General features: G+C 30.2%; 2 protein-coding genes across 3 annotated transcripts in view; one reads left to right on the plus strand and one right to left on the minus strand.

Moving 5' to 3' along the window:
* Positions 1-864: 864 nt before the first annotated feature.
* LOC124362924 lies at positions 865-5,312 on the plus strand. 2 transcript variants are annotated; one of them, XM_046817818.1, is made up of 2 exons: positions 865-2,104; positions 4,715-5,312. In XM_046817818.1, the coding sequence occupies exons 1-2, from the start codon at positions 2,087-2,089 to the stop codon at positions 4,976-4,978; spliced, it is 282 nt and encodes a 93-aa protein (XP_046673774.1). In that variant the 5' UTR covers positions 865-2,086; the 3' UTR covers positions 4,979-5,312. The 2 variants fall into 2 exon arrangements, with proteins under 2 accessions (XP_046673774.1, XP_046673773.1); XM_046817817.1 differs by lacking the exon at positions 865-2,104 and adding an exon at positions 2,956-3,733.
* Positions 5,313-11,160: 5,848 nt separating this feature from the next.
* The window catches only part of LOC124362925, a 35,749-nt gene continuing 31,980 nt past the window's right edge, over positions 11,161-14,929 (minus strand). Inside the window, exon 6 of the mRNA XM_046817819.1 lies at positions 11,161-11,936. Within this exon, the coding sequence (XP_046673775.1) occupies positions 11,876-11,936 (61 nt within the window). The 3' untranslated portion in view covers positions 11,161-11,875. The remainder of the gene's footprint in view (positions 11,937-14,929) is intronic.

Below are 14,929 nucleotides of genomic sequence, written 5' to 3' on the forward strand. Positions count from 1 at the left end.
ATTTTTGCATTTCCAGCCTAAGTGTCTATAAAAGAACTCCGGGGTTTTAAGACAAAATATTTTAATAAAGTAAAAAACGTACATACATGTTTTATACATGATTAGAAAGCTTACATTTTCAAGATTTTTTAACAACTTAGTAAAGTTCAATGTGAGCTCCGTTAGTGGCACGGCACACGTCAAAACGGTATTCTACCTCTTCCCATGTCCTGGCGAGCATGTCTGGGGGAACGGACGCCACGCAATTCACTATTCGTTCCCTGAGATGGCGAACATTTCGAATTTTCTCCGCATAAACAAGATTCTTGATATGCCCCCAGAAGAAAAAGTCCAACGGAGTCATATCAGGGCTCCTTGGTGGCCATGGAATAGGTCCTTCCCTTCCAATCCACCTGTTACCGAAACGAGCGTCCAGTGACTCACGCACACGCAAACTGAAGTGTGGCGGCGCCCCATCTTGTTGGAAGTAAACTAAACCTTTCTCCACCTCAATGTCATCCAACTGAGGATAAACATACTCCTCTAACATGTCACAATAGACATCACCATTGATATTCCTTTCGGCAAAAATGAAGGGACCTATGACTCTGTCATGCATAAGAGCACACCAAACATTCACTTTGGGCGTGTCACGTTCGTACTCAATAAACTCATAGGGCGGCTGTGAACCCGTAGAATCTCTTAACCTTGTCTGCCGGTTTGATATGGTGTAAAAGTTGAATCTTATAGGCAGTTAAATGAAGTCTTTTATGAATTACCTTATGGACTGTTGATCTTGGTAACCCCAATTCCAGACTGCGTCTTGTTACCGATTTCTTAGGGCTTCGAGTGCATGAAGCTCGGATTCTGTCTACATTCTCTTGAGACACACACGGCCTACCCGGCGACTTTTGCTTCAAAACACTTCCTGTTTCCTTGAACGCACTTAACCACTGACGAATTGTTTTGTCTGTAGGCGGGTCAACACCATAGCTACATCGAAAGTTTCTTTGTACAGTAACAACAGAATTAGTTTCTATGAGCCAAATAACACACTAAGCCTTTTGTTGAGGGGTCCCCATAGCGCGGCAGTCCAGACGACACTGACTGCCTGCCGCAGCCGCTACGTCATTTCAAGGTCAACGCTCCGCAGTGCTGCCAACTGTTGAGAGAAACATTCCCAATTGGTATGAGTAAAACTCTTTGAGCTGCTTGTTTCAAAGGAATTGATCAAATGTTGCTATCTTTTATAGTTTTAAAAATATTAATTTTTTAAACCCCGGAGTTCTTTTATAGACACCCTGTATTTTATCAAATGTACAGTACAGTTTGGATATCATTCGTCTTTATTTTAATCCTATTTCCTGATCATTTTAATACAAAATAAAGAGAATTAAGTACACTTCCAATTAAATATCTTACATCTAACACAATTACGAGGTACAGTAATAAAAATACGAGGCTAAATAATAATATAATCAACACAGTATTTTCCAAGTAATTCCATTAACGTTATATTTATTCTCAAAATCGATATATATACTATAATACACATAATGCAAATAAGAGTATTTCCCCACAAAAACTATACATCTGTGTGTGGGGAAAGGGTTCTAATCATTATTGCTGAATAAAACACATGAACATTCTCCTGCATAGTCTAAACCAAGCACACGTGTTATATGTTGAAAAATAACTAAATAAAATCAACCAGAATTATAAAAACTAATATAAACCAAATTTAAAATATTAACTTATTAAGGTTACAATAAATATTACATTTATTAAAAGTCCAAGATCAAAAACCCATAAAATAGTAAAATACTAAATAAAATTAAGACGTTGGGTGATTTACCAAACAACAGTGACAACGTTATATTGGCTTTGTGGCTTTGTTTTTAAACTTTGTGTGTCATGAAGGTCACGCATAGTTGAACGAACAGCCACCACTTTTTTGTCCATTTAACCGTCCTCAAAGAAAATGCGTGGTCACTGTGGACTTTCGCTCTGAGGTTTTGTAGCTGTAGATAAAAAGGAGAAAGCAATCTCATATAAAGTCTTCAGTATTGAGTTGGTCCTCACTGATGCCTCAGTAAAGCTCCCATCAATGTTCAACTCATTTGCAGTAAGTAGTCAAAATATTTTAGTCACACACAAAGATATAGATTTTATATCAATACATGTTTGTAATTTATGTATCTTGTAAAATTAAATATTCCCATATACTCCCGGCAAAGTATTGTACTGAAAATTAATCTAAATCTATTACTTTAAGACACATTTTAGCATTTTTTTAGTTTACAGACGTACAATAGTAAATAAATAGTTAGTTTTAACCAATAAAACTTTTTTAAATGGCGGTTGTTCAAATTTGTGCAAAATTTTATCTCTCCTATTTTACAATCTTTACTTAATATATCATGTGTTTTATGAAGTATTAACAAATTTTACTCAACTTTTACTGTTGCACAGTTTTTCATATCAGCCTAAAAGTTGCAAAATAGCAATTCAAAGTTTAGAGATGTCTAATCTGACATTGCAGAATTAAGAATACTTACAATTGCTTTGATTTCTAACGGATTAAGAGTAATCTTGATATAGAGATAGTATTTACTCATGGCTTAAATATGTTTCTTATCTCAACCAATAAAACGTCTTAAGATTATCATTCACATTGGCATGTTTTTAAATTATCCTTTTGACCATTTACAACTCATTGTTCTTACATGTTTTTTGGTATCTTTTAAGATTTAAGATAGTAGTTGAAGATTGTGTACAATATTTTGAGATGTATACCATAAGGGAAACAAATTAAATCCTACTAGTTACTGAACGATATCGTTGGTGCCAATTTTTAGCAAAGTATTTGAACATTGGATTAAAAATGCGATCTATATATGTATATGTTAAACGATAGATATTTATGTAAACAGCAGTTTGGTTTTATACCTGGTCACAAAACAATTAAAGTTTTAGAATCGGTTGTATCATATGTTTTTAATAGCTTTGAGAACAAAATGGCCTGCCAGTTTCATCAATAGATTTATCAAAAGCATTTGATTATATTCCACATAACTTACTCTTTAAAAAACTTGTAAGGTTACTGTGTAAAAATTAATTAACTAAACCTGTTCTCATCATATCTTATGGTCATAATCAAATGGTTGTACAAGGTGCACATAGATCAGGTTTTACTAATGTCACAATAGGGGTTCCACAGGGTTCGTTGCTATGGCCGTTCTTGTTTGTAGTAGTGGTGAAGGAATTTGCACAAAGTATGACACAAGTCTTTTAAATAGCAATAATCTGAACGGTTTAGGTCTAATTCACTAGTTCTAAATAACATAAAAAACAGAGCATATATGTTTGTTTCTCCTTGAATATTAATATTTCTCTGTGTTGACTCTTCTACTCCAATTGTGACAAACTGCAACTCTATGACCAGAGACAAGAATAAAGCTAAAGCATGCATAGAACCATTAGAAATAATTTAGCTGAACTGAATCCTGATACAATTGTTTTAACAGAGCATAATATGAGCAATCTTAAATTAGAACGATTTAACCAAGAAAACTATTTTGTAATTTCACAATATACTCACTCTACTACAACTGGAGGAGCAGTTGTGATTTTGTCCAAAAAGAGATGGAACATAAAGCAGATGGATAATGTAAAAGTAAATAATCTATGTCAGGATAAATTGTTTGAGTTTTGCTTAGCCAAATTAAAATTAAATTGTGCAGATTGTTTATTGGTAAGGATTTACAGAACCCTAAAATATGAAAGCTTAGAACTTTTAAGTAGATTGAAAATTCTGATGGAACTTTGATAGACAAACAAAAATATATGGTTATAACGGGAGATTTTAATATTGATATTTTAAAAACCTCAACAGAAAGTAAAGAATTAAAAAACACTTTAATTCATATTATTAACAGTTTTAATGTAGTTGATACTATTTATTGCACATTGATACATACTAAATAAACCCTTTGAGTTGATTTGATATTTATGATATTTAAATTTTAACCCTGTACAACTTTTAGGTAACACTTAGGATAGTAAGCTTAGCTAAGCTGGGATGTACATGCACAGATAATCTGTAAGAAATTGAGAAGAGTTATTTATTTACTTACTATAAAATTACAATTTTGTGCTAGTATGGATATGCTAATGACAGCCTATTATCCTGATTTCTTCCCAATGTATGGAATTTTGCTGTAGGAAAATTGTAGTGATGCCAATAAAGCATTTGTGTGACAAAAAAATTAAGTTATCAAAGGTTCTTCTGATAAGAGTATCTTGCTATCCTCTCTTCAAAGAACTCCAAATTATGAGTCTTCCGACACTGGTGATTTACAATTATATGTTTATTCACTTATATATACATGTGTATTTCTATTAACAATAATAGGCTCAAGATACAGTTTATTTCCTTTTTTACTTTTAAAATATGACAGCATGCAAATAAATTTAACGTGATAAGGATTTTTACATTGTTAATTGCATTTATAAAAAATTTCAAAGACAAATAAACAATCTTGAATCTTGTACTGCATACAATATATCATGTTTTAGGGATCCCAATACTTGCAGTTATTGTATTAAAATATTACTTCTTTATGTTACTAAAAATTTCTGAAAGGCAAGCATGAACTTTATTACCATCCCACTTCCCACAAATTATCTTTATACATAAAAGAACTTTTAAGTATAAAAAAAAACAAATTTCCAGGTTCAAGTGACGCTTGCAATGCTAGTCCTGGTGGGGATGGCTGCTGCAAGACCCAGATTCCTCTTGATTCCTGTGGAAGTGCAAGAGTCCAGCTTGCGGGTAGCACGAGAAGCCTGGAGTCCGGGGAAGGACGATACAGAGGGCCGGGTCGAGAGACAGGCTCAGGACCACGGGCATCATGATCATGTTGACTACGGAGCACATACAGGTCACCACGGTGCCTTCGGATGGTATGCTGACTTTCCTGTTACGACTCATCATTAAACCGACCAACACTGCATTTTCTATTTTACAACTGAGTGACATTTTACCTTGATTTTTCATCTTTTTATATTGGACTTGTGTAATCACAAATTTTACACCATGAGTAACAATGTCTTGGAAACTCCTCATTTTTTTTCAACGTAACGTTTTGAGAAATATCTGTTTCTTACAATATACCAAAGAAATTAAATGATTTTGCACAACTCTGGCATGTTGATAAACGTTTCCATAACATTCCCATAACTAAAATTCCTTATTTTTTGATCCCATTTCTTTATAAACAATTTTATTTAAATACTTAGATCTGTTTTTATGTTACAATAAAAACTTTATTATAAAATAAAACATGTTTATGATTACCTTTTTTATTTTTAGCAAAAATACCAATCATTATAGGGAAGCCTTGTTTTTTTTTTTTTTTTTTTTTTTTTTGTGGAAAAGTAACTTTTTCTTTATTTCTTATTTTAATTAAACTTTAACCAATTTTAGCTCATTAAATATCTAAAGCGCTTGTTCCACAAACCGCATTCCCTGAAAAATTATGAATAAACCATTATAGATTACAACCGTACTAAATTAACTTAGCAATGGTGGGAAGGGTTGATTCAATGTGAAAGTTGAGTTTAGCTCCAGTTAACCTTCCTCTTAGCGCAGCATCTGGAATCTGACACTGTTACAGACTTGATATCTGGAACAGGGAGTCATGTTCGCCTGAAGAGATAAAAACATGTATGCGATGGAGCTCAAAACAAACTCTGCATCATTTTGACATCAGTGGCACTTACTACGAAATATAATGTAATTGTAGCAAATAGTATTTTTATTGGTTATCTGGTGTGTCATAGGTGTCTCTGATGTGTAAATAATGCAAAGTTCATATTGAGCTTCTTCATTGCTAACCTTTTTTGGGTCTCTTCAGGTGAATATGACCAGATTCCAGGAGTCAAGTCTGTGACAGCGTCAGATTTCAGACACTGCACTAAATGGAAGGTGAATTGGAGCTAACTCAACATTCACATTGTAATAATTTTAAAAGATATTACATATAATTTTATCTATCAAGAGAAATATTTATTCTGCTGGTAAAGCTTATGAGTTTCTGTTGCCATAAGACACTAAACAAGAATATTTTTTTGTTAGGACTGTAAAATGGTAAACTATTGGACGCTTAGAGACTATCAATTTAAATAGCTAAAGTATAAAATTATTATTTATGCCAGAAATGTCCTGAAACTTTCTAGAAACATGTGGTAATGCAAGAATTGGAGAAGTTTTGCCATCATTTATTTGTCATTTTACGAAATCACAACCTACCATTTTGCGCAACCAATCTTCAGCAATGTGAACTACATCGCTGTTCGTTGCTGGCATATTTATTCTACATTGCATTAGAATAAAAAGTTTAACCAACATTCTTATTTCATAAAATTCTAATTAGTTCTTGAGAAATATTTACATAACTGGAATGGGAATATTTCATCCGGTAATGATGCAACAAACACAATGGGAAAATTTTGGTACTTTATTCTGTTGTAGCCACATTTACAAATATTACACATATTAAATGATACAAATGTGATAAGTGGTACAAACAATATCAGTCTAGCAATATTTCATAGTTATTTACAGAGATCAGTAGAATCAAAGGTGTACAGTATATATCAATATCAATATCAATATCAATGGGCTTATATGGATGTCAAGACATGTTGAGTATATCTAAAGTAGATTTTCAATTTTGATTCTATTGCTCAATTTTTAACGTGGAAATTAAATACCCACATCATTAGGGTTAAAACAATTAATTCCATCAAGTACAAGTACAAACATTTTGACATTAAATTACACATACTTCCAATTTAGGCCAAATCCATGGGATGGTAAAGCTTATTACAGTAAGATATAAACCAAATATTAAAATAGGCTGTAGCAATTATCATAGTAATTAATTCAAAGTACATTAAGAGGGATAAGATAAGCAATAATATAACAGATTTTCCTAAAATGTTTATACCACCAAAATATGTGAATTTATCATTTATTTTTTAAACGCAATTAAGAAATGTTTTATTTATTTCATGACTAGAAATCTAACCAAAATTATTTTAGTTAAAAATCCATGTAACATATTATTATTTCAGCAAACTAAAAATGTTAATTAATAAAATTAAATTCATGTGATAACTATATTCGTGTGATTTGTAATTAAAACATAGACATTTATTTAATGCAAAAACATGTAAACTAGATTGTACAACATCATAAATGAAAACAAATAAATTATTGAGAATTAGTAAGTTTTGACTAGCTATGTTGGATTTTACAACAAAATAATGTAAATTCCATTATTTCTAGATTGATAATAACAAATAGTACACACCTTTTAAAAATTAAGTAACAAATTTAATATAATCTATTAAAATCCTATGTGTTTAAACTTAATACAGTAATTGTGTCTGACTCGATTGGTGAAAGGAATTTATAATAAATTTAAAACATTCATTCACATATTAACAATGAATAATTGCCTGCTCGAGGCACTACTCTATGAGGAACACCAAAATATATCAGATCATACAAGGCTGTACAGCGAATAGAACAGTACATTACTGATACTGGTACTGGTACTGGTACCAACAACTTAAACGGCAATAGGCCATTTTTAAAGCTTATTACTTTTGGTTACATTACAACATACCTCAATCTTTTTACGAGCTCCATTAGAAAGTGTAGCAAATGAGAGCACAATGGATAGTCATGGGAGACAAATCACAGTGAATAAAATAAATCATACACAACATTTAAACTATCATTATAAGTAATGACATCTACCTGAATAAATGAAACAGTAAAAAATATTTTTAGCAAACTATATTATTGATACTACATACCAACATTTTTACTAAATTAACAACTAATGATATACACAATATCACTTATCACAATATTTAAAAACAAAAAAATATGTATAACAAAAAATAAACTAAAACAAAACTTCAGTCAACAGATTTAAATTATATAAATTTAAAACAAACTTATATTGTGTTATAAAATAAAAATATATATAAAAACCAAAAATATAATATAAGTATGATTGTTATGTTGTAGCTTATAAGTTACAAAAAGTAGCTATTTAGTTTTGTTATAAATTTATAAAAGTGTTTTTTTTTTTTTATCTATACTACATCATTCATTACAATTTAACATTTTAAAAGCGCTTATTGTTCACATTAAATTGATGTGGTGGTCAAAAATGCATTTTATTACTCTTCATTTGAAAAATATGTTATTACTAAAACATAGCCATCTTTAGATATTTTTCCTTAGGAGGTGTTATATTTTAAGGAGGTGATGTTTTACATACAAACACACATATATACATACAGAAAATGTATGAATGATTGACCATACTTGGTTGAAATGAAATGAAAACAGTTAAACTTTTTTAATCCAACATAACAAAGCAAATTTCAGTATAATTAAGCATAAATATATTTAATTGCACAGGATGAGTGGACTAGTGGAAGGCAACAGGACTTTTGTGACTAAAATAACCTTCCATAAGGCAATCTTTCAAATTTGCAGATCTAAAACCATTGTAATCATTTCATAAATGCTACCAACGAGAGAGGAGAATGTCATATCCCAATCTGCCACCCTGGCTCTAGTGCAACCAGCTGTGCTATTTTAGACTGGGAGGAGAAATTATGAAAAACTTCTTGAACAATCCATGTATTTTAACAACTTCAAATAATTTCACAAGCCTTCATTTAGCACTTCAACAATAAAGCTACCAATTTTAAATATTTTTATATTAAAAACCACACAGGAACCACTATGTTGATTAAATATACTAGTTTAGATATTCAAATCAATTCAACCAAGTCTGAAACAACCCTGTATTAACTGTGTGAAGTTTTCAACTTCATAAAATATATATTTATTAAAGATACAATCGGCTCGTGAACACTAAACATAGGGTTCATCAAAAATAAAGAGAAAAATTTCGTTATAAGTACAGTCACAAAGTGTGCACAATATTCCACAGTTACGTGCCACTGGGGATTGTAAGTCTTAAACGTATAAGGGATTTGTGTCAATACAAGAGGCAGTACGAATGTACATGTTACTGAGGCTGAAGCCACACAGTATTTGGCACAAAGAGAAGACAGTTTCGTTCATCAATGTCCTGGACCACCCCATTTGGTCACCAACATTTTTCTACTTCATAAAAGAACTTAGTTATGTATTACAACATCAGGTAACTAAGGTCATCATGCTAAAACCAAACCTGATTTTCTGTATTAAATCTTATTAGATTAATTATTATAGCAATTATTTGTTATTACAGTAGGAGTTGAAATTCTATATAAACATTAAACCATACAATAATACAGCAAATTGTCTTAAGTATCGAGATCCATTCTCCTTTCTTTACTATTAAAAAAATTGAGATTTTAATGCCCTTTAGGGACTATGATACACTTTTAGTTATTTCTGATTAATTTTAAAACTACTTTAATAGCCTTAAAAGGGAGGAGGGAAGAGCAATTGAGCCATTTAAAAAATAAAATTTTACCAAGTTATAGCTGTACAAAGGTCTCAATGAGATAAAAAAATATCATACATATTTGATAATACTAATAGTTGTTCTTTTAGGAAATTAAAGAATATAGTTTAGTTTTCAAAACATAAATGGAATCAAGTAATATGATGATGTAATACTTTTCAAATTAAACAACGTTATTTTCAGATATTTCTATATGTCTATTTTTCTTAATATGAATAATAAATGGCTGCCATTTGAAAAATGTGTAGTCAGAACACAATTTCTTGATCTTATTAGAGTTCAAGAAGTTTTATTACACATTATATACACATTATAACAAGTTTTATTATAAAGATGTTCCGGTTGTTCCAACTACATCATTTGTTATTCAGGGAAATAAATAATACTTCCGCCATTTGGAATGGAGTAATCAGAAATTTGTTTCATGGGGATTGTTTATTTTCTTATCTATATCTTTAACTTGAGGAAATGGTCAATAAGACTTCCCTCTTGAAGTTTTTTAAGCGCTTCCCAGTTTGGGAAAACATGTGCGGTAAATTTTAAATTCACCTAAAGGCTATTTGAGTTTAATTACTTTGTAAGTTTAAAGACAAAGAAGATATTTTATGGCCAACATTTATAAATTTAGAGCAGTGTAAGAACAATGTAAAACTTCAAATATCTTTACAACCTTATTTTTGGTACAGAAATATGAGAGATGTATTATTTTTAAGACAAGATTAATATGTATCCAAATGCTTTTTTTATATTTTCTAATAAAGCGGATACTTTTTTAAATGTAGCCATTGAAGTACAAAAGTGTGCAATTTATTTGATGAATTACAAAAAAAAAATAGTAAAAATATAAAAAATAACTTTTGGGTGTGTAGTAATCATATCTTTAAAATGAGACATCTCCCATACTATGTCCAAAAATAAGGGCATAAAATTGTTTGAAATTTAAAACTGTACTTATGGGGCTGAAATCAAAATAGCCATCAGTACAGCCGGCTCTTAAATATGTTACAAAAATCCTGGAAATTGCGCAACATAAAGTACACAACATTTAAGTTAACACATTCAACAAACTGTTGCCTGGTGTATGACATAGTTAGGTTAGAAAATTTGCTTAGTCTAAAGTACATTAAAACTCAGCATTTACAGGATTTATACAATAACTTTTCAATTAAAAATGTAATGAATCTCACGTAACCACATACCTAGTTAAAGTAACAATTTCGTTTTCAAAATTATCATTTAATGTATTTGAAATCTATTTCAATTAATAGATTAAGAAAATTAAGAATTAAGAAAATATTTTACAGTAAAGTGTCTATGTTACTGTTGTACTAATTTAGAATATTTCATATTCTTAATGTTAAGCATTGTAGGATTTTATTCAAATGGCATGTACTTTAATGCTGTACTTATATTACAAATAATATTTTCACTATATATTAAAGCAATTAAATTGTTTTCGTACATTTAGGTAATCAACAATATTAGATATGTATACATGAGATTGTAATTCACCGTATTACATACTTAGTTAAATTTTAAATTTCCACTTCATTTTATAAAACAAAATAATATACAACAGTTACACAAATAATATTTCTGTTTTGTAGAATTATTATGTTATTTTAGAAATTTCATACCACAAACAAACAACAATAATATCCACAGTTTTAAAACAAATAAGGCAAAGGCAAAATTACTGTACTTCAATATGCTTCATAATGACTTAACCTCACATTCATCCTTATCATTCTGTCTTTGATGTAAAACTTTAAGCACCTTGTTTAAGAACCCTAGTTAAAGCTATAAAATAATAAATTATTGTAAAATATATCCATCACATGTCTAGATTACATTAATTTAAATATATATTTATATAAAGAAGTGACATTTCTCCAACCAAATGTCCGATGTACAAACAATATGGTCCAACATTTTTTTATTCGTAATTATTCACTCCAGAGAGGCCATAGCTAAGTAGGAAGTAGAAAATACCCTCAGCAACCACAGCTGAATACAATATTCGTATTACTTACAAGCACTGTCGTTAAGGATTAGTTCTAAAATAATTGCCACAGTGAATGTTTTAAAAATATACATCCGTACATACACAGGTTACATAGGTATAAGCTTTACAGATGATTTAATGGTTTGGCCATACAAGTTTATGTGTTACGGTTGTTTGAATGTTGGATGTACATAAATATATCTGGTACTTGTTAAGCCTTACAAGTACAATAGTAGGACGAAAACTTTAAAAAATTAACATATTGCACAGTTAGATAAAACAGGGACAGCAAGTTATAAATTTGTACTTAAGTCTTTTGGTCTTAATAGCTCCAAGCTATAACAACTTTCTTGAACGGCACAAAGAGGGCACAGTCTGCATCACTAAAACACACACAACACATTTTCAAACATTAAAAAAATTCACACATCTATTAAATATTTTTAAATTATGTTATCAGAATTGATTAACTATGGACAAAATTCTATGTCTCCGCTGACTGTATGAGTAGGAGTCTTGTTTAATCATCTTGGTTATTCCATTGACCTACTACTTTATTAACTACTGATTAAAAAATAAGCATTAAGTTACATTTTTCTGTTACTTTATTTTTTTCAGTAATTATTACATCATTCATAGTTAAAGAAAATACTCAAGAAATCACATTTCTCATGGCTGTTTCATAAATTGTTTCCTAAATTATATTTAAAAGGTTTTAATTTTAAATAGTTATATCTTATCCTAACCGTTTGAGTGCAGCAACTTCAGCAAAATCAGATTTGGTAAAAACCTTGTAAATTGCTGGCAAAGATTGGCATGACAATCCGTATTTCAGCAATAATTAATATAGTAGACCTGTTGAAATATCCTAGTAACCATACAGCTGCATTAGATATGTTTTGATATATTTATTAATGCCTCTTTTTTCTTCCTCATAGGTCTTTGGAATGATAATTAACTATGATGTTGTTATGGTCTGTAAACCAATGAATTCGTCTGATACATATTACATGTTTGGCTAGTAACACGGTTTATTTCATTCTGTATTGTTTTGATGTAAAAACGAATCATAAAGCAGTGTACAATTTATATTTATTAATGTAATAACATCAATAGTGATATTTGGATGTTTCCATAGCAATGAGCTTTTGTTTGTTTTATTTTTTCGAGTATTGCTGCCAAGTGCATAAAAGTTTGAAAATCTATTGTTGACATTAGTTTATTATGTAAGTAGTGTTATTTTGTGCTTTATCTGATCTTTTTTATTTATAACAAAGTAAAGAAAGCTTTGCAGACACTGAAAACCATATGTTATATGTGGCTTTAGATGAGAGTATTAGCTCAACATTTCTCAGTAGTAGGCCGGGTTGTGTTGGTGATCAAGCAGTAGTGTTTTTTATAAATTGTTTTTCATGTTTGTTTTTATTCAGAAATATATAATATTATAGATGACTTTCATTTATAATTTAATGGCCTTTCACGTGGTATAGCTAACATAAAGTATAAATTAATACGTCAAATTTTGAATAAAACTCCAATGTTTATAAATAAATGTTTTTTTCTTTAATTTTGTACTAACACACATTAATAATATATTGTATTTTAGTTTTACCAGAAAATATATGTACTATTTTCTATATTTTATTAAAAAAGAAACAAAATAAAAATTATGAAAATCTGACAAGTGGTTATTGAACAACACTTTTTTCCAGAAAGCTTGTAAATATAAAAAAAAATCAAGCCAGCAATTTAAGGGGGATAACATGGTAAAATAGTTACGGCACTCAAAGAATTAATTAATTTCTACATTTTTAAGTAATGCACTTTAAATTCATTTTTGTTAGGTTTGCACCTAGCTTTATTACTATGACAGTTTCGCCTCTCAATACGCCCATGGTGTTTTTCATCAAATTATAATTATATATTATTATAAAGGTTATTTAGCTTCTATTATGCAAAACAGAATATAGGATTGTAAATCAAATAAATCATTAGTAATTGAAGTGTCTTTTTATGATTTTACTGTTGACCAATCAACTAAATCTAACACCAGACCTAGTTGATTACAAAAATTGTGAGTGGCAAAGACGACGGGAGGTGGGGAATGTCAGTCAGCAGCCCCGCCACCCCTCTCCCCACCCCACAAACGACCAACACTCAAACTCATGTCATGTAATGATCAATAACATCAATCTTTATCACTACTGACTCACATCTTAACATGTTGTTACAAACTACATGTATCTAGACGACTCACTCAAGGTTAATACATGAGTCAAAAGGATTGTTCTTTCAAGTAATTTGTAATATTAAGATCAGCTTTCAGACAGCACTATCAGTTGACCCACTAGAACATTACTAATTTTCTCTTGTCTGTGCTTTTATTATTTATACATCTTTCTTATTTTATTTATTTTTTTTTTCAATTTAAAAACGAGAACATAACAAACTTTAATATAACATTATCTTGACGATAAAGAATGATTATTCAGGCTCTTTTTATCTATGCATAATTAACTAAAATTAACCACTGGGTTCAAGGCATTTTGTGGATTTGAAATCAATCGCAGTTTGGCATTTCGTACTCCATTCCCATTAATTATCTAAAGTAGCCTAATATCACGGCACAGCAGTCGCCTTTGTGAGTAACAATTATGCCACATTATTGTCTGCCATCAAAATAGCAGAGGATGGGGTGTGAAGCAAGGAATAAGACATGCAGTTCATTTAACCCTTCGAGTGCTGTGGGTGTGAAGCAGGGAATAAGACATGCAGTTCATTTAACCCTTCGAGTGCTGTGGGTGTGAAGCAGGGAATAAGACATGCAGTTCATTTAACCTTTCGAGTGCTGTGGGTTATAGACACAAAATTATTAGTAGATTAGCACACTTTTAGAAGAAAAATCATTGTAAATAATCTATCCAACCTATTTGATTTTTTTGTCTCTTGATAATAAAGTTAGAAATATAATACCTTTATTTATATGTTGGTTTGAAAAAATTAAAAACGTCTAAATAACTATTTCAAACAAAGAGTTTACTAAATCTGGAGTACTTGCTAAAAATTATGTACTAGCAAACTTTTTCAAGCTTGGTTACTGAAAATAATCTGGTTAATTATCAAATCAAATCAAATCAAATCAAAATCTTTTTATTCATACACATAAAACAATAAAATATACATTTCCATAATTTAAAATGAATAATTCCCCATATAGACTATAGGTCTGTGTAAGGGGAAGAGTCCATCAATCAGTCTTTTCTTAATTGTACTTAATTGTTCTTAATTGTAATCGTAATTGTAATTGTGTACCATACTTTAACCTAAAGATTTACCAAAGATCTGTTTAAGTAGTACAAAATACAATTGTTGTAAA

The sequence above is a fragment of the Homalodisca vitripennis genome, chromosome 5 (genome assembly GCF_021130785.1).
Source record: "Homalodisca vitripennis isolate AUS2020 chromosome 5, UT_GWSS_2.1, whole genome shotgun sequence".
Classification (NCBI taxonomy): domain Eukaryota; kingdom Metazoa; phylum Arthropoda; class Insecta; order Hemiptera; family Cicadellidae; genus Homalodisca; species Homalodisca vitripennis.

Bases quoted from the DNA above. Each gene is read 5' to 3' on its own strand.
- LOC124362924 (XM_046817817.1), top strand. From the start codon at position 3,446: ATGCATAGAACCATTAGAAATAATTTAGCTGAACTGAATCCTGATACA. The intron at 3,734-4,714 runs GTAAGGATTTAC...ACAAATTTCCAG, and splicing joins ATTGTGCAGATTGTTTATTG to GTTCAAGTGACGCTTGCAAT.